This window comes from Lynx canadensis, chromosome C2 (assembly GCF_007474595.2).
Source record: "Lynx canadensis isolate LIC74 chromosome C2, mLynCan4.pri.v2, whole genome shotgun sequence".
Lineage (NCBI taxonomy): Eukaryota > Metazoa > Chordata > Mammalia > Carnivora > Felidae > Lynx > Lynx canadensis.
This window is the reverse complement of record NC_044311.2, coordinates 33830113-33854183: the sequence shown is the minus strand read 5'-3', so window position 1 is coordinate 33854183 and position 24071 is coordinate 33830113. Positions and strand designations below refer to the sequence as shown.

At 36.4% G+C, this 24071-nt stretch overlaps 1 protein-coding gene across 3 annotated transcripts in view; it reads right to left on the bottom strand.

Moving 5' to 3' along the window:
* Positions 1 to 24071, bottom strand: part of ARMC8 (armadillo repeat containing 8) — a 108070-nt gene that overhangs the window by 46161 nt on the left and 37838 nt on the right. For all 3 annotated transcript variants that reach the window (XM_030329424.1, XM_030329422.1, XM_030329423.1), the window contains 10 exons: positions 21776 to 21847; positions 19973 to 20115; positions 19775 to 19872; positions 15986 to 16078; positions 10274 to 10354; positions 8323 to 8398; positions 8136 to 8226; positions 6441 to 6501; positions 3780 to 3980; positions 1039 to 1134 (listed from right to left, as the gene is read on the bottom strand). In XM_030329424.1, coding sequence (XP_030185284.1) covers positions 1039 to 1134; positions 3780 to 3980; positions 6441 to 6501; positions 8136 to 8226; positions 8323 to 8398; positions 10274 to 10354; positions 15986 to 16078; positions 19775 to 19872; positions 19973 to 20115; positions 21776 to 21847 — 1012 coding nt within the window. The remainder of the gene's footprint in view (positions 1 to 1038; positions 1135 to 3779; positions 3981 to 6440; positions 6502 to 8135; positions 8227 to 8322; positions 8399 to 10273; positions 10355 to 15985; positions 16079 to 19774; positions 19873 to 19972; positions 20116 to 21775; positions 21848 to 24071) is intronic.

The following is a 24071-nucleotide window of genomic DNA, read 5'->3' as shown; positions in this document are numbered from 1 at the left end:
AGGTTAGTTGTGTTTTTTGCACTGATTTTTAAATCAAAGCTACTCACATATCTCATCTATTATTTCAATTTTCTTCAGCAATGGTTCCTTTTCAATTTATTTTAATAAACCTACAGTTATTCCATACTTCTCGTTCTACAAGCCCAAAGTACTTCTCTGAATCACAGTAAATTCCCAATACTTTTCGATTTTTCTCACAGGGCTACAGATGGGAGATTTAGTGAACTGCCATGTTCAGTAAACAATGCTCAATTTGCTCTTTCGGCTATAATTCTTCAAGACAGAACATGTGGATTAATTTACTGATGTTCCTAAAAGCCATGTGTAAAATTTATCTTACATTTTTTTTGAATGGGAAGCTCCAGCCTTTTAGTTTGTGGAGGCAGCCAGGTCAGAGCTTACTACTACACTTTAGTCCCTGCCTATAACTAGTCTCATGAAGAACAGGAGTTCAGTGTTAGACTAGACTATAGTAACATAAGGTGCTATATCAGTGAAACATTTTTGGGGAACTGGAAAATTCAGATGACCACTCACTAAACATAAAATCATTATTCCACAAAGATTTTATTCACATCAAACTTGCACAGTAGCAAAAAAAAATCAAAACATAACTAAGCCACATATCAAAGAACAATATACAATAAGGATTTGAATTTCTCAATGGCATTGGGAAGTATTTCCATAAATAACATTTACAATTCTAGTGTTAGATCTTTCAAGGTGTCTGAAGCTTCACAGTGCTAGAATTGATTTTTATCAACACATGCAAAAATGTGCAACATAATAATTCATATTAATGACAGAAAAAAGCACGCCAGTTATTTGTCATTCCAGCACGGCCATGCCACTCTATGTTCTAAAAACAAACAACCCCCCAAATCCGGGTCCCATTCATTCTTCAATTATGCCTTTAGTCACTCTGCTTTATTATATTCAAACAGTCACTGTTAGTGCTCTTCACCACGACTTTCAGGCTGACGTCACTCCCTGCCTGCTGGCTGTCAGGACTGGGGGACGCCCCTCTCCCAGACTCACCTTCTTCCGGATGTCTTCATCGTTTGCTCCTAGAGAGGCATAGAGCTTGAATGCAGCCTGGCGGAGTTCATGAGCGTGTTTTAAGTCATGATCAAGCTATGGACGGGGAAACAAAAGGTATATTGCAACTCAGTCTACATATTTAATTTTCAATAAAACTATCTGAGTTGGAAAAAAATTTTAACCACTATTAAGATATTAGTGCTATCATTGAATTCCTGGTTATTTTGGGGTTCTGTTCACATAGGACTGAGCCACTCCTGTGTTTGTGCCAATATGACCTAGAATGCATGCAGTCTGCTTCTGTCTAAAAGTGGACACAACGTTTGACACTGGAATGGTATATGAAAGACCTTTGTGAAACTCTGACCCCTAAACAGCGTTCCTAGAGAGGAGTTTTAGTGGCACTGATGCTTGCTCACACCAGCTCTTTGAAATGCCCTCCTCAAGAACAAGGCACATTCAGGCCTTTCTAGCCTCAGAATACAGCTGGTAAAACTTGAGTGCTGCTACAGTACTTTTAGAAGGTTTTCTTAAACATGAAGAACAGCGCTCGCCCGATTTCAGTATTTACTAAGATTTTAGAAAAGAGGGAAACCTTTGTGAAAATCCTTAATAAACAATACACCAAGGTAATGATTGCTATGTATCTATTACAATTACCTGAGATTTATATTCGGAGGCTTTTTTGATACATTTATTAAAATTACTTACTGGTATGAAAACAATTAATGCTAACTTTACACATGTAAAGTTTTTAAATGATCAATTCTTCCATACACCTGTTTTGTCACTAAACCACCATAGATGTGAAATAGAAGCATGTTCTCACAACACTTTAAATGACTACAAATCGTTAAGTATATAAAGCTTATCAATAATGTACATAATTTTATAACTAATTCACCCAAATGACTACCACTCCAAATGAGTTGCCTTTGAAAGGTTCACCTTTATGCAATGATGTGTTATTTATAACATTCTAAGACCCTTCTTTGAAACTTCCTGAAGAGCTAAGTGGCTTATTAGCTACAAAACCCTAACAATGATATATCTTCATCAAGTAAGAGTTTTAAGTTAATTGTTACTGACTGTGCTGTGTGAAGATGGGGAAATAAATCCAGCTGGGTAACATCATTTAGAGTAACAACAGTAGTTCTAAAAATATTTTGATCAAAGCAGGCACTGATGGATTATGGGAGGAACTCCTCAATATACAACACTCATTTTGATGTATAAGTTCTGAAATATCTAAAGTCGTAAGTACTTTCTAGTCATAACATATAGTTAGAATATTGACTTGGATTAACATATACCATGAAAATCATGCACTTACTAACATGCAAGAATTTCCGACTATGGGTCTAGTGTCTATATTTTTATGGTCAGAAACCACTGTATAATCCATCATCATAAACAGAGGAATAATCTTCTCTATACCAGTTAAATGATTTACACATATATAGGCCACAAGTTCTTGTAACTATGTTTCCTCACTCTTCTGTCCATCAGAGTATCCCGTTTGCCTTGTCTGGACAGTCAACTGAGGGTGTTCATGAGGCCACAGTTAGGACTTGCTCATGTATCTTTATACCAGTGAAATACTGTGTCAGCGTGAGGAAGTCCACAAGGGAAAACAAACAAGGTAGCTGGTTCAATGTAACCCATTACCTGTGCTGCAAAAACAATACCACTAAAGGAAGAGCAGGCGCTAACTTTAATACGTAGTGTACATGACTAATACCAATAACAGTGAAGGTTACTTCGGGCCCTTTCTGAGACAGAGAAAACATAAACCCTTAAGAGTTCATTTTATTTTCAATGTTAAATGCCAAATAAACAGTTGCCTGCCAAATGAAGTTTTGGGAAACTCAGGGGCATGAGAAAGGTCAAGAGGAAAGTTTTTAAAAATTTACCATTGGGACCACTGGCATCAAAAATACAGTCACATTCATGAAACAGTACTGGTTACTAATTAGGAGACAATCAATGCTTTTTCTACCATGATCTCCTTAAAAAAAAAAAAAACAAAAAACAAAAAAACTTTCTCTAATTGAATATTGTTCTCCTATGCTTAGAGAAATGGATATGACAAACAGGCTGAGAAGAACAAAGTCAAAAGACCTATCTAGCTATTCTAAGGAACTTACGGTTTGTGAAAAAGTTTGAGAAAAGCACAGTTTGGTTCTTTATGGTCTCAAACTAGAGGTTAAACAGTACTTTAGCTGACACTAGCAGGACCAAAACACAATATAAAACTGAAGCAAGGAAAGAGAAGATGACAAAAGTTAGACAGTGAAAGAGAAAGACAATGGCAGAGAGTAAAATAAGGTCACTCAGTCACCTGTCACAGAAGAACACCCTTGACCTAAAGAATGAGAATATAGCAACATAGATGATTCTGGGAACTTAAACAGGATTAGATGATGTTGCTGTAATGTCAACACCCAGCTTAGATACACCATTATTTTTGGGTTTTAGTTGGGAATTAGGGACATAATTTTCTTCCTTCCTGATTTCCTGCTTAGTAAAAAATTTCTGGTAATTACATGAAATAGACTGGATTCAAAAACCCATAAAACATCATCTTTGTTATCAAAGATTCCTTCATTTAAAGGAAGATTCCTTTATTTAAAAGGGCTCTGAACTGTAATTATCAATTGGTTCAAAGCTGTGAGCAGTAAGAAAACCTTTTAAAAAATCCCTTGGCTTGAGCTGCTGAAAAGGAAAACAGAACATACCCTTTTAATATCAGTGATGGCACTCACTGAGCTGGGATACTTGAAATAATCAGCAAGCATGGCAATGAGGTGATCAGTTATGCTAGCGATTCTCTGTAGCTCAACATCTGGTTCAATCAGATAGGCGAGTGTCTCAGCTCCTTCAACTCTCTCCTCTAGTAATCTCTCCTTACTGCACATTCGAACCAAACAAGGCAGTGTCTGGAAGGTAGTGAAATTAATTATTGGCTTTGTGGTAAAGGCAAAAGCTTGATGGAGAGCATAAAATAAGTGAATCAACTCAACGGTTTTTAGTGGCAGTCAGGTTTGTTATCAAATGTTTGAATAAGTACTTTCAGAGAATAAAAAGGTTTTTTTAGAATGTAAAAACAAAGTTCAGTGTATATTAATCATTTGCTCTGGCATACCCAATCTAATCATACAACAGAAGTGCATTAATACAAACTCCCATCAGGCCTTTGTGATGGATAAAACTGAAACTTTATTGTACAACCTACAAAAGACATTTAAGAATCTCTAATAAATCATGTGTGATGTTTCTGTTCCACCTATGTATTTATTTACTTAAAAGACATCCAGCAGTTTAATCAGGAACAACTTTGCCTTAGAAAAAGTATGCTATCTTTTCCTTAGCGAGTAATATGGATGGGATGGCTTTTATTTTTTGTTTGGGGATCAATACCTACAGTTGCAAAATCAAAATACAACTTTAAAAATTCAGTGATCTTACCATTACTCAGATTTCATGAGTTTTCCTTTAAGTGAGTAAAATGCATCCATCACAGTTCCTAGGTTTTCCAAGTAACTCCCTAAAATGACTGTATCTACTAGTCCAATTTTACCTGAGGTCCTTCAAAAATCTTAGTTCTGGTCTTGGTAATTTATCTACATTAGGTCCTTGATAAGAAAAAAAAAATCCCATGTATTTATTATTTCTTCTTCTTTTTTAAATTTTGAACATGAGCCGGGGAGGGATAGAGGATCCGGAAGTGGGCTCTGCACAGACAGCAGCAAGCCTGATGGGGAGCTCGAACACACAAACTATGAGATCACGACCCGATCTGAAGTCGGACGCTCAACTGACTGAGCCACCCACATGCCCCTATTTACTATTTCTAAGGCTGATGAACCCACTTTAAAGAGTAACGTTGAAGTGGAAACTGAAATGCTCTAATTATAGGAAGCTTTCCTCCATTATCGTAGTCAACTCAACTGTGCTTTGCTCCTTCCTAAATTTCTACTGTATTTTTATCACAGAGTGTAGCACTTTATTGTTCACTATTGATTTCCTATCAGGCTACTGTGTGCTTTATAATACAACCCCAGGCTTCCAAGAGGAAAGCCTTATTCTTATTTTCTTTTGAACAATTACTAACATTTATCAATCCATAAATTCACAGATTATTGAATTAACCACTCACAAATACTACACAAAGAAGATGCTATTAACATAGTTTACCAATATGGAGGAAACAGAGGGGTAAAGCATTTGAATAAATAAACCAAGGTTACTTGCATGAAAGCCCTTAGAATTTTACACAGTGTTGCTTACTTAGGGGGTCCTCAGATCTCATTAAAATAATTGAGTTGCTTCACCAAAGTCTAAACAAACATTAGTCTTAATGCTCTTTAATCCTTGGGTTCATTTTGCACACTGAAAATGAGAGATCTCGCATTCATAAAATGATATTTTATTTACATTGTTCTTTGTGGCTAATAAAACATTTAACATATTTAACATACTGTTATCTTCAAAATAACCCTGTGGAATAGACGAACAAAAATTATTGCTTCCATTTTCATGAGTCACCAAAAGAATAAGGGATGTGTCCAGGGTTACCCAAGCCAGTCGGTGGTAGGAGTGCTGAAATGAGACTCGAGGTCTTAGAACTTTTAGGGACAGTCTCTTATGTGGGTTTTTCTGAGTTCTAGTTGCTTTGGACATGTCACAATGATGTTGATGGTTTTCATGTGTTATTTACTTTTCTTTCTCATTATGTCTTTTGATTATCTGCTATGAAGGTGATAAAAAATCTTTATCTGCAGAGCTGGTGAACTGCTTGCCTATAAAACTATGTTGTAAGTTTAATGAAAATCAAGGATTAAAATATATTTTCTATTTCACCTGAATTTTACCTATTTTTACAATTTCTATATCCTAATTTAACAAAAATGAAAAAGGTGACAGGAACGATTTCATTTTGACTCTTAAAACACATCTAAAACCAATTTTTGAAAATTACATGGCATCATATGGGGCACCTGGGTGGCTCCGTAGGTTAAATGTACGACTTTGGCTCAGGTCATGATCTCACGGTTCGTGAGTTTGAGCCCCGCGTCAGGCTCTGTGCTGACAGCTTAGAGCCTGGAGCCTGCTTTGGAGTCTGTGTCTCCCTCTCTCTCTCTCTCTCTGCTCCTCCCCTGCTCACACTGTCTCTCTCTCCCTCAAAAATAATTAAGTATTCTTTTTTAAAAAATTTAAAATTACATGGCATTTCATTTAAAAGAAAAGCGTTACGTTTTAATAATGTTATTTTATGCTATGCACACAAACCATGGTGATAAATGTATAAAAAGGAGAAAAAAAAGGGAATACCAATATTTATATTCAACACTTAGGACTGTGTAATGTTCACATGTGTTTAGAATTAATTAGCTCACCTTTAATACAATACAGTTGTCATCTGTCCGAATTGCTCCAGCTCTACACATGTAAGTTAAACTGGAATAAGATGGCAGAGAGTAAATTTCTGCTTGTGTTTTAAAGCTCTAAAAGAAAAACTCCCCACCTTTAAAATATTATGGGTAAAAAAAAATAAGACAGCTATTCTTATTTATCTTGAGGGAGAAGGTTTTCACATTACCTTATATGAGGGTCTACCAATTCAAAAACAACTGATAGATCTAGACAGTAAGCCAGATATTTTTCAAAAATACATGCAAAATTGTTTTAAAAATAAAGGATAAGAGGATAAGCTTTGAAGCTAGGTGCTGGACACGTTGGAGTTCCTTATACTTGTCTCTATACTGTTTTGTTAAAATTTTCCATAATATAAAGGGGAAAGAGTTAAAAGTAAATATAAAGTTAACACTGTCTAAGATTAAATGAAGTTGGGATATTTTAACTCCAAGAAAGGTAGTGTAAGTATCACAGAAGAAGCACTTAACTTGTCACAGAGCTAGCTATCAGAAATTAACTACTAACTCTTCAGAGCTTGCCAGCAATGGTTTTGAGAACTGGGTCAATGATTTGGTTCTACTGAAAAACAATTTACCTTCACCATTATATCTGGCTTTGAATAAGAATAAAATTACTTGGTCCTCCCTAAGCAGGTACTGAACACTGAGCACTTCAGAAACTTAAATTAATGAATTTCCTTTTTGAATTAGATTCCTTTAGTAAGCTGAGGGGGCAGGGGAAGGACTAAAACACTCAATATCCTGGCTTCTACAGAAAGCTATTAAAAAAAAAAATAAAATTTTTACTTAGATTGTTGAGGACTGAACTGTTTATCTTAAGACTTGTTACCCACATTGTTTTTTGAAACCAGTTCCATGAGAGAATTCACCTTACAAATAAAGAGGCAAATGCTCAATTGCAAAGACAAAAAACACGCAAAAATACAAAATAGTATACTCATATTAAAAAAAAAACAAAAAATTCACGATCCATTAGTATTTTACTGAAAATTCCTTACTCTCACCAAAATACTAGAGAGCCACAAATTCTTACATACTGGAACTAAACAATTAATTTAGCAAAGAATAGGTGCTCCACCTATTAACGTATTGATAATTACAGAACTGACATGTACTTAATACTTATATGAGCCAGGACATGTGCTAATAATAAGAACTTGACTATCTTATAAACTGTCACATCTCTATGAGAATTTTATGCTTTGTTTTTCTAAACTTGAGGAAGCCATATTTTATGAAATCATGCCTTGGTTATCAACCTCAACTAATTCTCACTCCATATTTTCACATCTTTATATTTTCTTGTCTTAATCCTTACCATAAATCTGTTAGTTAAATCTGATGTAATTCTGTCTTATTTCAACTCAAATAAGGAGAATGAAACAAAGTAATTTGCTTGAATGAAACAAAGTAATTTTCTGTAGACAGTCTTAGCCATTAATTAAATGAGTGTTGCCACTCTGCATGCTACTAGTAGTAAGCGGAGTAAAAAAATTCATGCCCATTTAATAAAATGTGAGACAATCCCATGACTTGCAAATTCTAAAATCCTGAAAGAAGATAGGGACTGGAAGCGAGCTAATTAGGCTGTTCAAAAATACTCTTAACATATTGATAAAGCACTGTCATTCTTCCCACACTATCTTGATTTTTTACCATTTTGCTGATGTGAGCTGCATCTCAATAGGTTTATCCCTCTGTAACATCTTCACAAAAATTTGTGGTAATAATTCTCCATCAACCAAAACTAGAAATAAAGCAAAGAACAAGAATTAAGGAATTCTTTAAATCTACAAAGTTCATAAATTAAATCATGTAAATGCCATTCAAAGTTCCAGCCTACCATTTACCAGCGTCATCGATACCTGGGGGTTTTCAAAAGCTAAAACTGAGAAGCATTTCAGTGCTTGCATTCGAACCTGTAACAATAAATAAAAAAAATGCATTTATGCATTTTAAATGTCTCAGAATCTAAACTCTTCTGAAAAAACAAAATACTAACAGAAGGCCTCAAGGGAATAAAAATAACACCTGTATATCTGAAGAGTAGAGAAAGTTAAACTTAATTATAAAAAGCTGAAATTAATTTTGAATGAAAAGAACAGGAAAAAGTGGCAACTAAAATTCAGATAAATTCCTAGTCAAATATAAAAGAACAATGTACAAAATCCAATGTTAGTAAGACAAAGAAAACTTAATAACAATTAATCACCAACTGCCTTTCAAGTAGGGTACTTCTTCCCAAACTACAAGCCAGAGAACTGAAGACGAGAAACTAGGAACAAATGAAAAAAAGTGTGCTCTTACAGTCATATACGGGATGGGGTTGGGGCAAAGAGAACAGAAGGAGAGGAAACAAAATTACAGTAAAAATTTGAAAAGGACTAAACTAATTTCGTTTTTACAACACCCATGAATTGTGCTACTATTCCTCATAACTAGATTACTGAGGCCAAACTCTTGACCACATACGGCATATTTTACAATTTGTAGGTGCTCCTATGAGAGCTATTATTTTTCACTCTTTCTGTTCAGTTTTCATCAGTCTCATCCTCACTTCCAAGCCTGAGTTCACATGTGATGTTTTTGTGTGCAACTCAAGATTGGCAGGCTGGGCAGCTGAAGTGTGGGGAAGCCCTGTCCCTCACTTTGGCAATGACCTGCTGCCCTAGCATGTGCACACCTAAAATGTGGGACATAAAATATGTCAGTGATACTGACAATGGAGCAAACGTTACAAAAAGCAATGTCACCAAAACCTTTTTCCTTCCACAACCCATATCTGTTACAGTAGATAAGGAAGCTTGGTGCAGAAAAGACAAGAAAGAAAAGGAGGGAGAATTGAGGGAGTTAGAGAAGACAAAGAGGAGGGGCAGTGAGTAGCCACCCCAGCAATCGTTTCTTCGTGTGCCAGTGCTGACTGCTTCCTGCTTCTATGTGGCACAGGGCAGAGGAAGCAGCTCTCTCCCGGCTCTGATTAATTTCAAGCCGGGTCCATTCCCCATTCCTATCCTTGTGAGTGCTTCACCAGGATCAAACTTTGGATCTCTCAAGTAGAAAGAACATAGGTAGTAGCAGGCTGCAATACAGCCAAGCACCAAAAAAAGAGCAGATCAGAATCAGTGCAAGAGGACACAAGACAAAAAGGACTACTGCTCTCTCTGCTCTACAACAAACTCTTGGCATACCAGCACTAATGTGACACAATTAGGACAATGCCCCATTATTTGCTATAACTTACTAGTTGGACAACAATGAAGTGACACAAGTTTTAACGTAACGTTTGATTATATAACGTGATGCTGTTTACCTATATATAAAAGAGTGAAGAAAATTTAATTAGCAAGTCTGAAAACCTTTGACTTTTTAACCTAAAATACAAAACGGAACACATTTTAAATGTTGATATATATGTGGGTATACACTGTAAGTTTCAGTCACTGTGGCTCAATCAAAGCCCTTTCTGACACAGCAAGCCACTGTTTCCACACACTTCAAGGCAACACCTCATGTGTGGCTTTGGCACCGACATCACAACAGAGAAAACTGTAAAAATCAATAGCAAATCAAGTCACAACCATATTCTGAATAAATGCAAAGGCAAGGGTGGCTTTTAAAATTTTTTAAAGAGGATGCTGTAGTATAACAATGCCCCATAACATTTTATTGATAAAATGTTATTCTTGGTCACAATATCTATCAAAGCACCAATAAAATAGATGGGCCTCCTAGATGAAGACTCTAGAAACCAAAAGTAAAGTATAAAAATCTGGCCATAATTTTTAACATCTTACTTTGTAAGATACTGAGGTTAGTAGGTGAGCAATATTCTGAACTGCACCATGGTTAAACAAAATTGTTTGATGATCTGGACCCTGTAAGAGAAGAGAATTAACAGTACATTAAAAAGAGTAATGATTCATTCCAACAAAACATTTACTTAAATGTAGAAAAGCACATCCGCTACAATGCAGAATTCTCAACTACCCTTCTCTTGCATAAATCCATCCTAACAAGGCAGAGTAGACAAGGGGCTGCCATTTCTTATGTCATCCCAGTTCTGTAGAACTGCTGCTTCCTTACCCACCACCCCCCCCCCCGCCCCAAATAATGAAGGGGACAAAGAAGCTACCCTGATAGGCACACACTGTTTGCAATTATTAAATAACACACTATCAGGGCAACAGAATCACTGTCAATTCTACATTTCATGTGCACAACCTTCCACTATGTCCACTGAAAATAGTGGTAATCATTCTTACAACTTTAGACTGATGAGCTCATCAGAGGAACTCTAAAACTAATTAAGTACATGGAGAACTGGACCAAAGCTTAACTCATCTCAATACATCAGGAAAGTTTGAGTAATGGATGGTGGAAAACAAAGCACTCCATACTGAGAAGTGCAAGTGTTTTGGTTTCTGTTTCTATCTGATTTCTTTTTAAATTTTTTTAATGTTTATTTATTTTTGAGAGAGAGAGAGACAGATAAAGAGGGAGACCCAGAATCCAAAGCAGGCTCAAGGCTCTGAGCTGTCAGCACAGAGCCTGACATGGGGCTCAAACCCACAAACCATGAGATCATGACCTGAGCCCAAGTCGGCCACTTAATCGACTGAGCCACCCAGGCGCCCCTATCTCATTTCTCTTCTTAAATCATCATTTCTTAGCACAGGAAGGTGAAGAAATGGGAAAATTCGGGGGTTTTATTTTTCATCAACAATCTTCTACCAAGCAGTTTACTGAAGATCTTCAAAGTGACAGAAGCTAAAGGTTTATGCAGGGCTTTGAGGTTGCCACAGTTCTTATGTGCTGATTTTAATTTTTTAATTTTTCAAAATTTATTTTATTATTATTTTTTAATGTTTATTTGAGAGACAGAGAAAGACTGAGCATGAGTGGGGGAGGGGCAGAGAGACAGAGGGAGACACAAACTCCGAAGCAGGCTCCAGGCTCTGAGCTGTCAGCACAGAGCCTGACGCGGGGCTCAAACCCACAAACCCTGAGATCATGACCTAAGCTGAAATTGGACGCTTAACCAACTGAACCACCCAGGTGCCCCTAATTTATAATTTTTTTTAAGTTTAAGTAATCTCTATACCCAGTGTGGGGCTTGAACTTACAATCCAGAGCTCAAGAGTTACATGCTCTAACAACTGAGCCAGCCAGGCACCCCTCCTATGCATTGATTTTATGTACCACTCACCCATTCAATAATGAAGTCAAAGCAAGGATAAGGATGCTACTTCATGCTTATCATTATTCAGAAAAGAAAAACACAGTTGGGAAAGTTGGCTTTCCCTAGACTCACCAAAGGAAACCAGTTGCTAGTCTAGAAAAAAACTCTGAAGCCAATTTTTCCAACCCACTCTTTAGCCAAGTAACAACTATCCTGTAGATGCTCAGTCTTTCATGGACCAAAACATCCATCATATGAAGTGGGGAGATTAATATTCATTGTCCTAAATCACAAAACACCCATATTCTATTTTATAGGTAATAATTCTATTAAAAGAGCCCTTTAAAAAACAAAAAAACTTCAGTCATTTCTCTCAATTTCTATACATTTTCTAACTTCTCCTAATATCTGATTATTAATTGATACATAATGTCCACACTTTATTCAGGCAAACCCACATTACATATATTAGGTACTTTCTAATGTCTCACTATTAAAAACAATGCTTTATCGAACTTTTTTTCTAATGTTTATTAATTTTTTGAGAGACAGAGAGCAGGGGAGCGGCACAGAGGGAGGGAGAAGCAGCTGTTGGCACAGAGCCCTACGCAGAGCTCAAACTCATGAACCATGAGATCATGACCTGACCTGAATTCAGAGGCTCAACTGACTAAGCCACCCAGGTGCCCCCATGCACATTCTTTCTAAGAGCTAGTTCATGTATACAATATCTGTACTGATGAAGCCATATTATGAAAAAGATGAAGCACAATGCAATTTACTTAACATAACTGGTCCCTGCTGCCTACAAGACATAGTTTTTAAAATTCTTCAATTTCTTTGCCCCAAGGATAGCAGCAAATAATGATGACAAAAGCAGCTCTTCCTCCTCTGTGCTTGTACATAGGATTATGTAAAAATAATTACAAGGAAGCAATTAGTGACGGAACCAACTAGAGACAGAGCTTTCATTTGTTTCTTATCAAGTCTCTTGATCAACCTGGGCTAGTGAGGCAACATCCACAGGTTGGGAAGCAAATAAGTCACTAAGTTTTTAAGCTCCAAAAGACAGGTCTCAGAAGTTTCGGAGTAACCTGTTTGAGAGCGGCAACAATTTAGTTCCAATTCATTTTACTAGTTCTTTTTCGCTCCTTAATAAATCAGGGAGAGAATTTCAAAGATATAATTAGGATTAGCTTATAAGACAAATGCTTTAATAATCCCTTTTTCTGTCTCCCCCTCCCCCAAAGTATGTAAATGTATTTAATATTGAGACCAGTACAGCTGACCCGTGAACAGTGGATTTGAACTGTGCGGACCCACTTCTATGTGGATTTTTTCAATACACACAGCACAGTACCATAAATGTATTTTCTCTTCATGATTTTCCTAATAACATTTTATTTGTTCTAGCTTACTTTATTATAAGAATACAGTATATAATACATAACAAAACACAAAATATTGTAAGAAAACAGTATATAGTACATATAACACAAAATACTCAACTGCTTATCAGAAAGTCTTCCAGTCAATAGTAGGCTATTAGCAAAGTTTTAGGAAGTCAAAGGGTATATGCCGATTTCTGACTGAGCAGGGTTTGGCACCTCTGACCCTTGCACTGTCCAAGGGTCAACTGTATATTCAAATTTGTAAGTCTTAAGTCTATAAACTAAACAACACGAAAGTAAAAGGTTTTTATAGTTAATGACTATACAGAGATCATCAAATCAATTATTTTCAAAGATTCACATTACTAATCAGTAGAAAAATTAACATTTTATTTTGGGCTAATTATCACTGGGTTTATAAATGCTATTACATTTCCTAAAGTCTAGTTGTATCTCAGAACACTTAAATTTGGTCCTTTAATTACAGTGGCAAATGCTAATTATTATTAGCATATCAGCTAAAAGAAAGCTGAGTTAAGGTGATTTTCTCTGATAACATCTTCAGTTCTGTCAGTGGCATGAGGATGCTGAGTGTAAGTTCTTCCAGCCAAAGAACCAGTGATTTAATGGTATTCTTTCATCCACGATTTCAGCTAAAAAAGCACTGAGAAGTTTTAGATGAGCAAGCCTAAAAGGACTTACAAGTTTCTGATGAGTCATTCTAAAAGCTATTGGAGGGGCGCCTGGGTAGCTCAGTTGGTTAAGCATCTGATTTTGGCTCAGGTCACGATCTCAGTTCATGAGTTCGAGCCTGGCAGGGCAGAGCCTGCTTGGGATTCTTGCTCTCTCCTCTTTCTCTGCCCCTCTCCTACTTGCACTTTCTCTCCCTTTCTCTCTCATAAAATTAACGAGCATACTTAAAAAAAATAAGATAAGTAAAAGCTATTTGGGTAACTTCTGGAATGGGATTATTCAAACTTCTCACGATGTAACAGTAATTTGACATGTAGTAGTTACACCCCCAGGTCCAACTTTCAGTGCCCCTTTGGGATTACTGTGGTTATAACTAGTAGATGCTGTGCTCTCAAGCACTCATCACAGAAAGATTTTTAACAAGGCACAGGAGTTCTGGAGTATCCTTCTTTACCTATCTTCTCGGGCTAGCTAGAAGACTTCATTTCACTGTTGGAAAATTCTACACCTTGTTGAGTTCAGCTCCTTTTTAGCAAATGAATTGCAACAAAATTGTCATTTTTCTCAAAGGCTATCTTTGCTCACCTCAAGAGATTAAAGGAGTGTTTGATATCCCTGGTCCTACGAGTTAGCTTACACACTGTCAAATCAATCTGAAAAGTAAACTTCAAAGACTTTTGATAAAATTCTTAAATTCTAAATGTCTTAAATAGAACTGAATAAGCTGTGAAAGTCAGCTAAGATTTGGGGATGGGAAGTGGTTAAACAAACAATAATGATACTAATTATTATTGGAATAATAATGGAACCAAGTGATTTAATTTTCATTTCTTTGGGAAACTGATCTAAAATAGCATAGATCCGTGATCTTCCTAATTTCATATGTTGGTGTTCACTTCTCTTTCCTATATTTCCTATAGTTTCCCAAACTCCTTACTTTGTCTTTGTATTATAAATATAGGTAGGTGAGTAATGCTGTCCTGAAAAACTTATAGAATCATCAGGCAACAAAAAATTATTTGTTTAGAAATTAGCAAATGTGTAGAAATTATGAAAGTTCTCAAATAGATAATCACCCATGGCTATCAAAAGAGTACACTCAGTATATAAACTAGTAAGCAAAATAAGTAGCACTTTATGACACTGTTAAGTTTAGGTTCAGGCCCTTTTAGGAACAGAAATTTCTCTCAACAATTAGCACAGAAGAATCTCCCACTTCTCCGCATAGGAAGGACATCACTTAAAACAATTTCCAACAATGAGAGTATGGGGAAATAGTCATGATCACATACTACTGGTAGGAGTATAAAATGGTACAACCTCAAAACAAGACAGTAAATATATGGTAAAATTACAAATGCACACACTTTGACTCAGCAATTCCGGTTCTTATAAAATGCTTTACACAAGTTATTTTTGCAGCATTGTTTTGTGATAATGTAAGACTGGAAACAAGGCAAATGTCCAACAATAGATAACTGGTTAAACAAATTACTGTATATACTATATAGTGTATACAATATAATTATTGTATATAGTATATAGTATTGTATATAGTATTTTACTATATTGGACATACTATATACAATACTATATATATATATGTATATATATATATATATACACACAGTATATATGTGTGTATATATATATATACACACACACAGTATGTATATACACACACACACACACACACAGTGTATATATATATACACAGTATACTGTGTGTGTATATATATATAGTATTGTACACTATATATACACAGTATATATACACATACATATGTACATATATATACACACTATATACATACATACATATACACACACATATATACATACATATACACACAGTATATATACATACATATATATACAGTATATATATACTATATATATATACATCATATACATATATACTGTGTGTATATATATAGTGTATATATATGTATAGTATTGTATACAGTGTATATTGTATATAGTAAAATACTACACTACCGTTGGAAAAAAAAATGAGGGAGCTCCTTATGTACTGACATGGGGTAAGTTTTAAGTTATGAAAAATGCAAGGTGCAGAACAGTATGTATGTAATGCTACCATCTGTGTCCCAAAAGGGAAAGAAGAGATATACATAGGTCTGCTTCTCTATGTATGTTATCTCTGGGAGGATACACAAGGATGGCACGTCTTCTGAGACCATTTAAGATTTTACACTACAGAGAACATTTATTCTGGTTCTTACTTTACAGCAGTGTGAGAAGATCTGACAGATGTACTCCTGGGTGTAGCGGGACCTGCTGAGCAGCGCCATGAGATGTGGGATCACCGTGGCATCCTGCAGTCAAAGGAAAAGAGAGCACGGTAACAAGCAACTTAGGCATTGTGAATACACCTAACCAATTATTTCCATGAGCAGGTACATATGCAAGCTTCTCAGCTTAACCAGTCAATCAAGTCTCTTTAAGGAACACAGCAAAACAAAAACAACACAGTCCCCAAAACTGTTCAGGTAAAGGACAAGGAGAGGGGCTTCAATATTCATCCTCAACAACAAAATACAAGAATGGGAAATTCTCAATTTCTCTCCAATAAACAGCCTACATCCCCACAATAAAACAAAATCATTTCAAAAGACTTGACAGAAATCTGTTCTGAAACCAAAATGTGAATAAGATATACAATAATAAATAGCCTATAAGGAGGAAATATATAAAAATAACAAGTGACAGTTTTGATCTCTGAGATGTTGCAGTATCAGTAACTAGCAAGAATCAGTATCAGTAACTAGTAAGAATTATGAGGACTGTAGTTACCTAATTTCAATATTCACAAGACAATTTATAAAATATCAACTTCTCACTTAGAGCATATTCTCTGCCTACTGCTGACACTTAGCAAGATACATGATGGAGCAGTGGAAGAGAGGAGAATCTGCCCAAACTGCTGCAGGGCTCTCCAAGAATCTCTTTTTTCTTAGGGTGCAAAGGCAATTAAAAGTTGAAAGGTATTTGGACTGAACCACAGATGGAAAAAGAGACTTAGCTCAAGCCTCCTAGTCAATGCTGTCATGAGTCCTGGAGCTATATATCCCAAACATGAATGTGCATGCAAAATCCCAGGGGATATTCAGTATGTGCAGATTCTGATTCTGTAGGTTTGGAGTAGCATCTAAGCTCTCAGATGCAGCTGATGCTGCTGGTCCACAGACCACACTTTGACAAAAGACAACAGAGGTCAAAGAAGGCAACTTAAGAATACCATGCTGGGGGACACCTGGGTGGCTCAGTAGGTTAAGTGCCCGACTTTGGCTCAGGTCATGATCTTATGGTTCACGGGTTTCAGCCCCTCATCGGGCTCTGTGCTGACAGCTCAGAGCCTGAAGCCTACTTCAGATTCTGTGTTTCCCTCTCTCTCTGTCCCTCCCCCACTAGCACTCTCTCAAAAATGAGTAAAAACATTAAAAAAAACCTTTTTTTTAAAAGAGTATGTTGGCATGTTGGGATGAACAAGATTTGGGGTTTCCCTTAGAAAGAAAAAGAATGCCCAAGATATATAACAGCTAAGTAGGAAAATAGAAGCCTGCTGATTTCCTATAAGTAGAATCTTTCCCTTGGCTTGTTAGTATAATCCTCTATATTATCATAAGCAGTTTAAAAACAAAATGAAAAATTTAGAAAACTTCAAAGAAAATCACAGAAAGAAAAGGAAGAGAGAAGATGAGAATGTCAAGCACATGTCTGTTTTTATGGGGGGTGGGGGCAATGGTTACATTGATAGAAGACAGGGAAACAAGTAGCAGCTAAGAAAACAGGCAATTGAAAGGATGATACAAAAGCTTCTCTTAAGCTCCTGAAACTACTTCCACCTCCTTTCTTTCCTCCATTGCTCGCTCATCCCGCAGTTTTCCTGTTACACCTGCCTCCTTTCTGCCAATTGTCTCACAGATCTGCAATTTATAGTTGATTAAACAAAGCAAACAACAGTTGCATAATTTGCCCAAAGGCACCCATCTGACAAAAAGGATTTCAAACTAGACATCCTGTCCTCATCTAAGTGGACTGCCTTGTTTTTCAGTCTACTGCCTGAGTTGCTATGCCTGCTAGCTCTATACAATCCAAATCACAGACACCAATAAATTAAACTAAAACACTGTCATTATCCTATGCAACACTTTTCACAGACTTACATTGTCTCTGAGGCATAAAACTGAGATGTTTCATAATTTAGACATTCTCACTGTGAAAGCCACTTAATGTCCCTGAGCCTAATTGTTCTTATGTAAAAGTTAAGTTGGTATAAACCAGTTTTCCAAATTATGTACCATGATCCATTAGTGGGTCATAAAATCATTTTGGAAAATGAGGAAGAAGGAGTTAAAACTGCTGGCCAGGATCAATTCCTCACTGTTACCGGGAATGTAGAGAAACTTATAGGGTAAAGAAGACAAGTGATTGGTTTAATCTCTTTGTAAACATCAAAATAAGACCTTCAGGGAAACTGACATTTACTAGGAGGAGAGCTCTTCTCTGTATAAAGCTTTGTGGAGGATGTCCCCAATTTATGACAGCTTAAAGCATAAATCATTAGTTCTCAAAGAGTGGTCCATGGACCAGCAGCCTCTGAGCAACCTGGAAACTTGTTAGAAAAGCAAATTCTCAGGCCCTACCCCAGACTCACTGAATCAGAAAGTCGGGCAGTAGGTTCCAGCAATCTGTGCTTAATAAACCAGCCAGGTAATCATGGTCTATGCTTGAGTCTAAGAACTGTTGTACTGAACAGTATCGATTTATGAAGAATAGCTCCCTGAAGAATACTGCACAAATTCCTGATGTGTAAAATTGAGATATTGCATAATTTAGAGCTTCCCTGCTGTGTGAAGTGACCCACGAACCTCACTTACAGACCTTATGCATCATTATGGGCCAAAGGAGCATGTGTCCAATGTGGGGAGGATGGACTATAGAGACTCATGACATTCCATCCTCCCCCTGCTTGCTATGCCTATGCCTCGACTGCTTATATTTTTGAAATATTCGTAAAATGTGATTCTAGTTAAGAACAGGCATGTGTCCTATTTGACACTGATTCTTTGTGTTGGCTCAGAGAAACACAACCAGTATATTTTTAAGAACAAGAAAGGTTAGAATAGAAACCAGAGGGCACCACATTTATAGAATTGTTTTGTGAAGACTGTCACAGGAATATTCTTTGTCTTCACCTCCCCACCCCCCGCCGTCCTGCATCCCCTTTCTCTCCCTCTCCCTGTCTGTCTGTCTGTCTGTCTGTCTGTCTCTCTCTCTCTCTCTCTCTCTCACACACACACACACACACACACACACACACACACACACAGTGTGGCAATGGAAAATGCATTTCTTATCATGGACTATAGGTCAGAGAGTTTGAAAAATATTGGCCTGGATAATGTTCATTAAGAAGTCTCATGTAATCGATAAATAAACGCCCCCTAATAATCCCTGAGGTTTTTGAAATCTATTGAATGACTCCAAAGATCTCCAGATTCTCTCACACATGTTCGGATTCTAGCCTGGCAAACAAGCCTCCCATAGGCTGGTTCTGGGTCACCTCTCCAGTTGAAACTAACACTGATGACTTTCCCACATTAGACTACTCTGCCCACCGCCCTGCATATTCTTACACAGATCTTTCCTAGAATGGCCTCTTTCCTCTCCACTTCTCTAAATCTTATCCATTATTCAAGATCCAGGTCAAATTCTCTGTAAAGCTGACTCTGCTGGATTTAACCTAAAGTACATTAAATATATTGTCTTTAATTTGGTATTAAGAGATCAAAATGGGTTTTTTAAACAGCTTATAAATTCCTCAAGGTCTGATACTATCTTCCACTTCTTTAAAAGATCTAGAACATCTGATATCTGCCTATTAGCAAACACTGACATACTTGAGATTTTCCTATAACATAGTTATGATGACTTTTGAGATGCCGAGTAAAGCAGAAGTAGGTTGTTAGTGAAAGCTAACTGATGATTCAAACACTTCCACAACTCACTGTATACAGTAGCTCCTCTGGAGTGACGGGACTGGTGAAGATGGTGCGCAGGCACCGGAGGCAAGCTTCAATGAACTTCAGGTCTGGAGACAGTAGTCCTGTCAACAAGAGATGTGAGACTCCTCCTTTCAATCTGTATTTTAAACACTGCAAATTGATTCTAATTTTTACTTGTACAAAAATGACTTCCTTACATACCTTGCAGTAAGGCAGGGATAATATGGCAATCTAGAAGAGACTTGACGTTGTTTTCAGTACCCATAGCAAGACTCCCCAATACCACTGCACATTCAGTTTTCAGCTCTGTGCTTGAGGTTTCTTGCTGAAGCAAGTACAATAATCTAAAAAGAAGGAATTTGATAAACAGAGGAGACTAAAAAAAATTAAACACAAGTAAATTAGCTAAAAGTAATGTAACAGAAAAATGCTACCAATACATCCACATACTAAAAGTATGGTTGGTGAGCTTATAGAAGGCTAGGAAATGGTCATTTGTTTATATCAATTACTAACTTAATAAAGGAATATTTGGGTAAAAAAATCAAGAAGAGAGTTTATTCATTTTGAGCCAAAGAACTATTACATACAATCTTAGAATTTATCAGGACTATTATTCTGAAATTTGTCCACAAGTAGACAGAGCAGCACCACAGTCCATGTTATCTTCCACTCCAGGATATGAAGACTCTGGACAGTCAAAGCCAAGTGCTGTCAGATCCTAATTCAGACTAGAAAGGGACCTGGACTATCCAGAGGTATAGTTCAGAGATCACAGAGGTTTAGCCTACAAGAAATAATCAGACTCCTTGTGCAACTCTTCAAGCAAGGAAAACTCTTCTTTCCCCAGTTCTCCCATTTGGGGAACCAGGAGATCCTCTCATTTCTACCCCAGCCTTGCCTGTCAAGCAAATATTCCCTAAACTCTAATCATCCACCACTTACGACCATCTCCTTTATGTTCTACAGTAAAACACACACATTCCTTAAAGTATATTTACATACACTGAACACTAATCCCCTAAGAAAGGCTGCTGAGAGTTTTATGGTTACCACAGTATATATTTGAGGTCAGTTATGATAAAAACAATAAAGCCATCAATCCTGCATCAAAAGACAGATATGAAGAAAAGAAAAAAACAAAGTATTAAAAATTCTGAATAAAAAACTTATAGCAACTGTATATAAAACTTAGTTCTGAGTACCAAAGGCAAAGAGAAAGTTATACAGTTATCACTGTCTGCCAAAAAGAAGCTTATTTAGTTCATCAGAAAAAAGATCAAACTTTCTAAGTTAAAAAACAGCAAATTCTAAAAATTAGAAATTAAAAAAAAAGCAGGATTAAAAATCAAGCAGGAATTTTTGTCAATTTATTTTAAAAAGGTTTTGATGGGGCGCCTGGGTGGCGCAGTCGGTTAAGCGTCCGACTTCAGCCAGGTCACGATCTCGCGGTCCGTGAGTTCGAGCCCCGCGTCGGGCTCTGGGCTGATGGCTCAGAGCCTGGAGCCTGTTTCCGATTCTGTGTCTCCCTCTCTCTCTGCCCCTCCCCCGTTCATGCTCTGTCTCTCTCTGTCCCAAAAATAAATAAACGTTGAAAAAAAAAATTTAAAAAAAAAACAAAAATAAATAAATAAATAAATAAAAAGGTTTTGAGAATCCTAAGAAATTATTATCCAATCATATAAAACTGCCAAAGCTCTGAGGAGACAGAGAAGAATCAGGCTGGTATATATTGTCTATCTACCCAACACATCTTTATTATAGGGTCAATGATCTTCCTAAATTTCCAAAAAGTATTAATATATTTCCTTCATATTCCATTCTCTGGTATTTAAAAATTCCTAAAGATATGCTTCATATATTTCAAAGCATTTATTTTAAAAATTAAGAGGCTTTTAAAACAAAATAGACAACATAGAAAAAAGATGGGTCTTACAGAGGAGAATGAGAAACACATCAGAAACTTAGTATGAATAGCAGAAAAGGGGCTGATAGCAAACATACCTTGGAACAGCTCCTAAAACAATGAGATTGGCTTTCTGCTTGTTGTTTCCAATTACAGCATTTTTCATGTCTCTGAATTCAGGGGAAGAGAAAAGGGCAAGGGATGTTGAGACCTCAGAGAAACATCAATGATCAATTCTTTGCACTTTATCTTTACTATGCAACATCTTGGATTGACAAGTATAAATATCAGTGACAAAGTGAAACCCCGATCCTTTTTCACCTGGAGTACCAAAGGAAAGAACAGAGATAGGTACTGAGTGAACCTGAGGGCTGTAATACAGGAGAGTAGGGGAGTGGGGGAAGTGGGAGATACCCTGAGCACTCATAGAAGACTTCCAATACAAAGACTGTTGAGTTCTTCAGAAAAGGCCCACACATTATATCTAACGTTGCTTCAGGGATCATGATTTTGTTCCTTTCTTTCCTATTTTTCTGACTTCTTTGGGCTGATTGTTTCTTATGGTTCCATTTTATCTCCTTTTATTGTCTTATTAGCTGTGCTTCTTTGAGTTTTGTTTTGTTGCTTTTTAGTGGTTGTCTTACAATTTACAGTATGTATGTTTTAACTTATCACAGTCAGTCTTCAAGGAATATTATCTTATTTCGTTTGTGTTCTAAGAGCCTTGCAGGCATATACTTCCATTTTTCCATCCATTCTTTGTGCTATTACTGTCATACGTATTTTTTTAATTGGTTAGAAATAACAATATATTGTTACTATTTTTTTAGTTAAGCAGCCTATTACCTTTCAAAGAGATTAAAAAATAAGAAAAAAAAAACTTTTATTTCCCACATATTCACCCATATTTTTTATTGTAGCTACACTCAGATCTTTACTTCCTCAGGAGTAAAACTCTATTCCACAAGAACAGTATCTCTATGAATGACCAATTGGTTCACAAACACTGGTCCCAAATGACAGGTTGAGAAAAAATAAATAGCTCCAAGTAAACAGAGTACTACTAATAAGATGATTAATAAAAAATACCCTCATCAGTCAGTAGTGCTATCTTAATATAAAACATTAGAATGCTAAGTGATTCTACACAGCAGTGGTTCTCAAAGTGGGGAAGAGAGGATTAAAGCCCCATAGGGGCATTTTGGAAGTTAATGAGGGTGTCTGGAAATTTCTGGCCATAGTTTTACAATTAGACAGAAAGTGTTTTTTGTATACTTTTAAAGAAAATGGAATTTTTCAGTATTGCATTTGTCCTGTAAATAAAAAGAAGATTATACTTTTTATTGTAAGTTATTTCATTTTGGGAAATCAGACCACCAGCACAGTGTCCACTCACAGTACTAGAGTTATCAATACCATACATCAGTCCACATTTTCAGCTCTTGCACTCACACTGCTGAAGTTTTCTAATGTATTCATGACTAAATGTTTACATATGGAAACATTATAAATTATCTTAAAATTTTTTTTCACTTATACTATAAGCAGGGAAGGCATTATATTATTTTTGGAGTTATATATGTGAGGAGTTTTATTATTACTAATTTAATTTCAGGGTAGCACAGGCGTCATTAACAAATATTTATGGGGGGGGGGGGATCACGTCTGACAGTGTTAAGACCATCAGTATAGAGCCTCAAAGTTCTTAGCTCACCAATTTCTTTCATATCCCCAATAAGTTCCTCTACATTGCCACACAGTGTCTCTTTTGACTCTTTCTAGGCAACAGAGCTCTAACATATACAGAAATGTTTTGTCAACTTTGAAACTTAGAATCCTAAAAAATTCTATAATTGGTAAACCATGATTTTGTAGAAAAACAGTGGAAAACAGGGAGAAAAAGCTACTTTAAAAAATCAACAAATGTTATAGTCAGCATGTGTTTCCAATACCAACCAAAATCATCGGCATTAAAAACCCTAATAATTATAATGCCTTTTCTCCTTAATTACCTTCTTCAATTATGGCAGAAAAATACTGCTATGATGCAGTGATGTGCTGAAAGCGGATTCTTGCCACAAGTTTTTGAATGGCATTTTCCCAAGTTTGGAGCCAACCACTGTTGGCCTAGTCTTCCTCCCAGTAGCTCAGTGCCTGAAGGTAGGTCTATTTTTTTTCAGGGCCTTATCTGTTTCTCTCTATAAACCATCATTCAGATCTTCTACATGGTTCACAGGGGAAAAGTAAGAGTATTTTTTCATTTATGGGGACTAAGCTGAATGAAGCTTACTAGGGTTTTAACCAAGTTCTGATAGACAATTATAAAATCATGGGATATCAAAGCCTCACAGAACAAAGCATAGGCTTCTACCTCCTTATGGAGATTTACTTCTC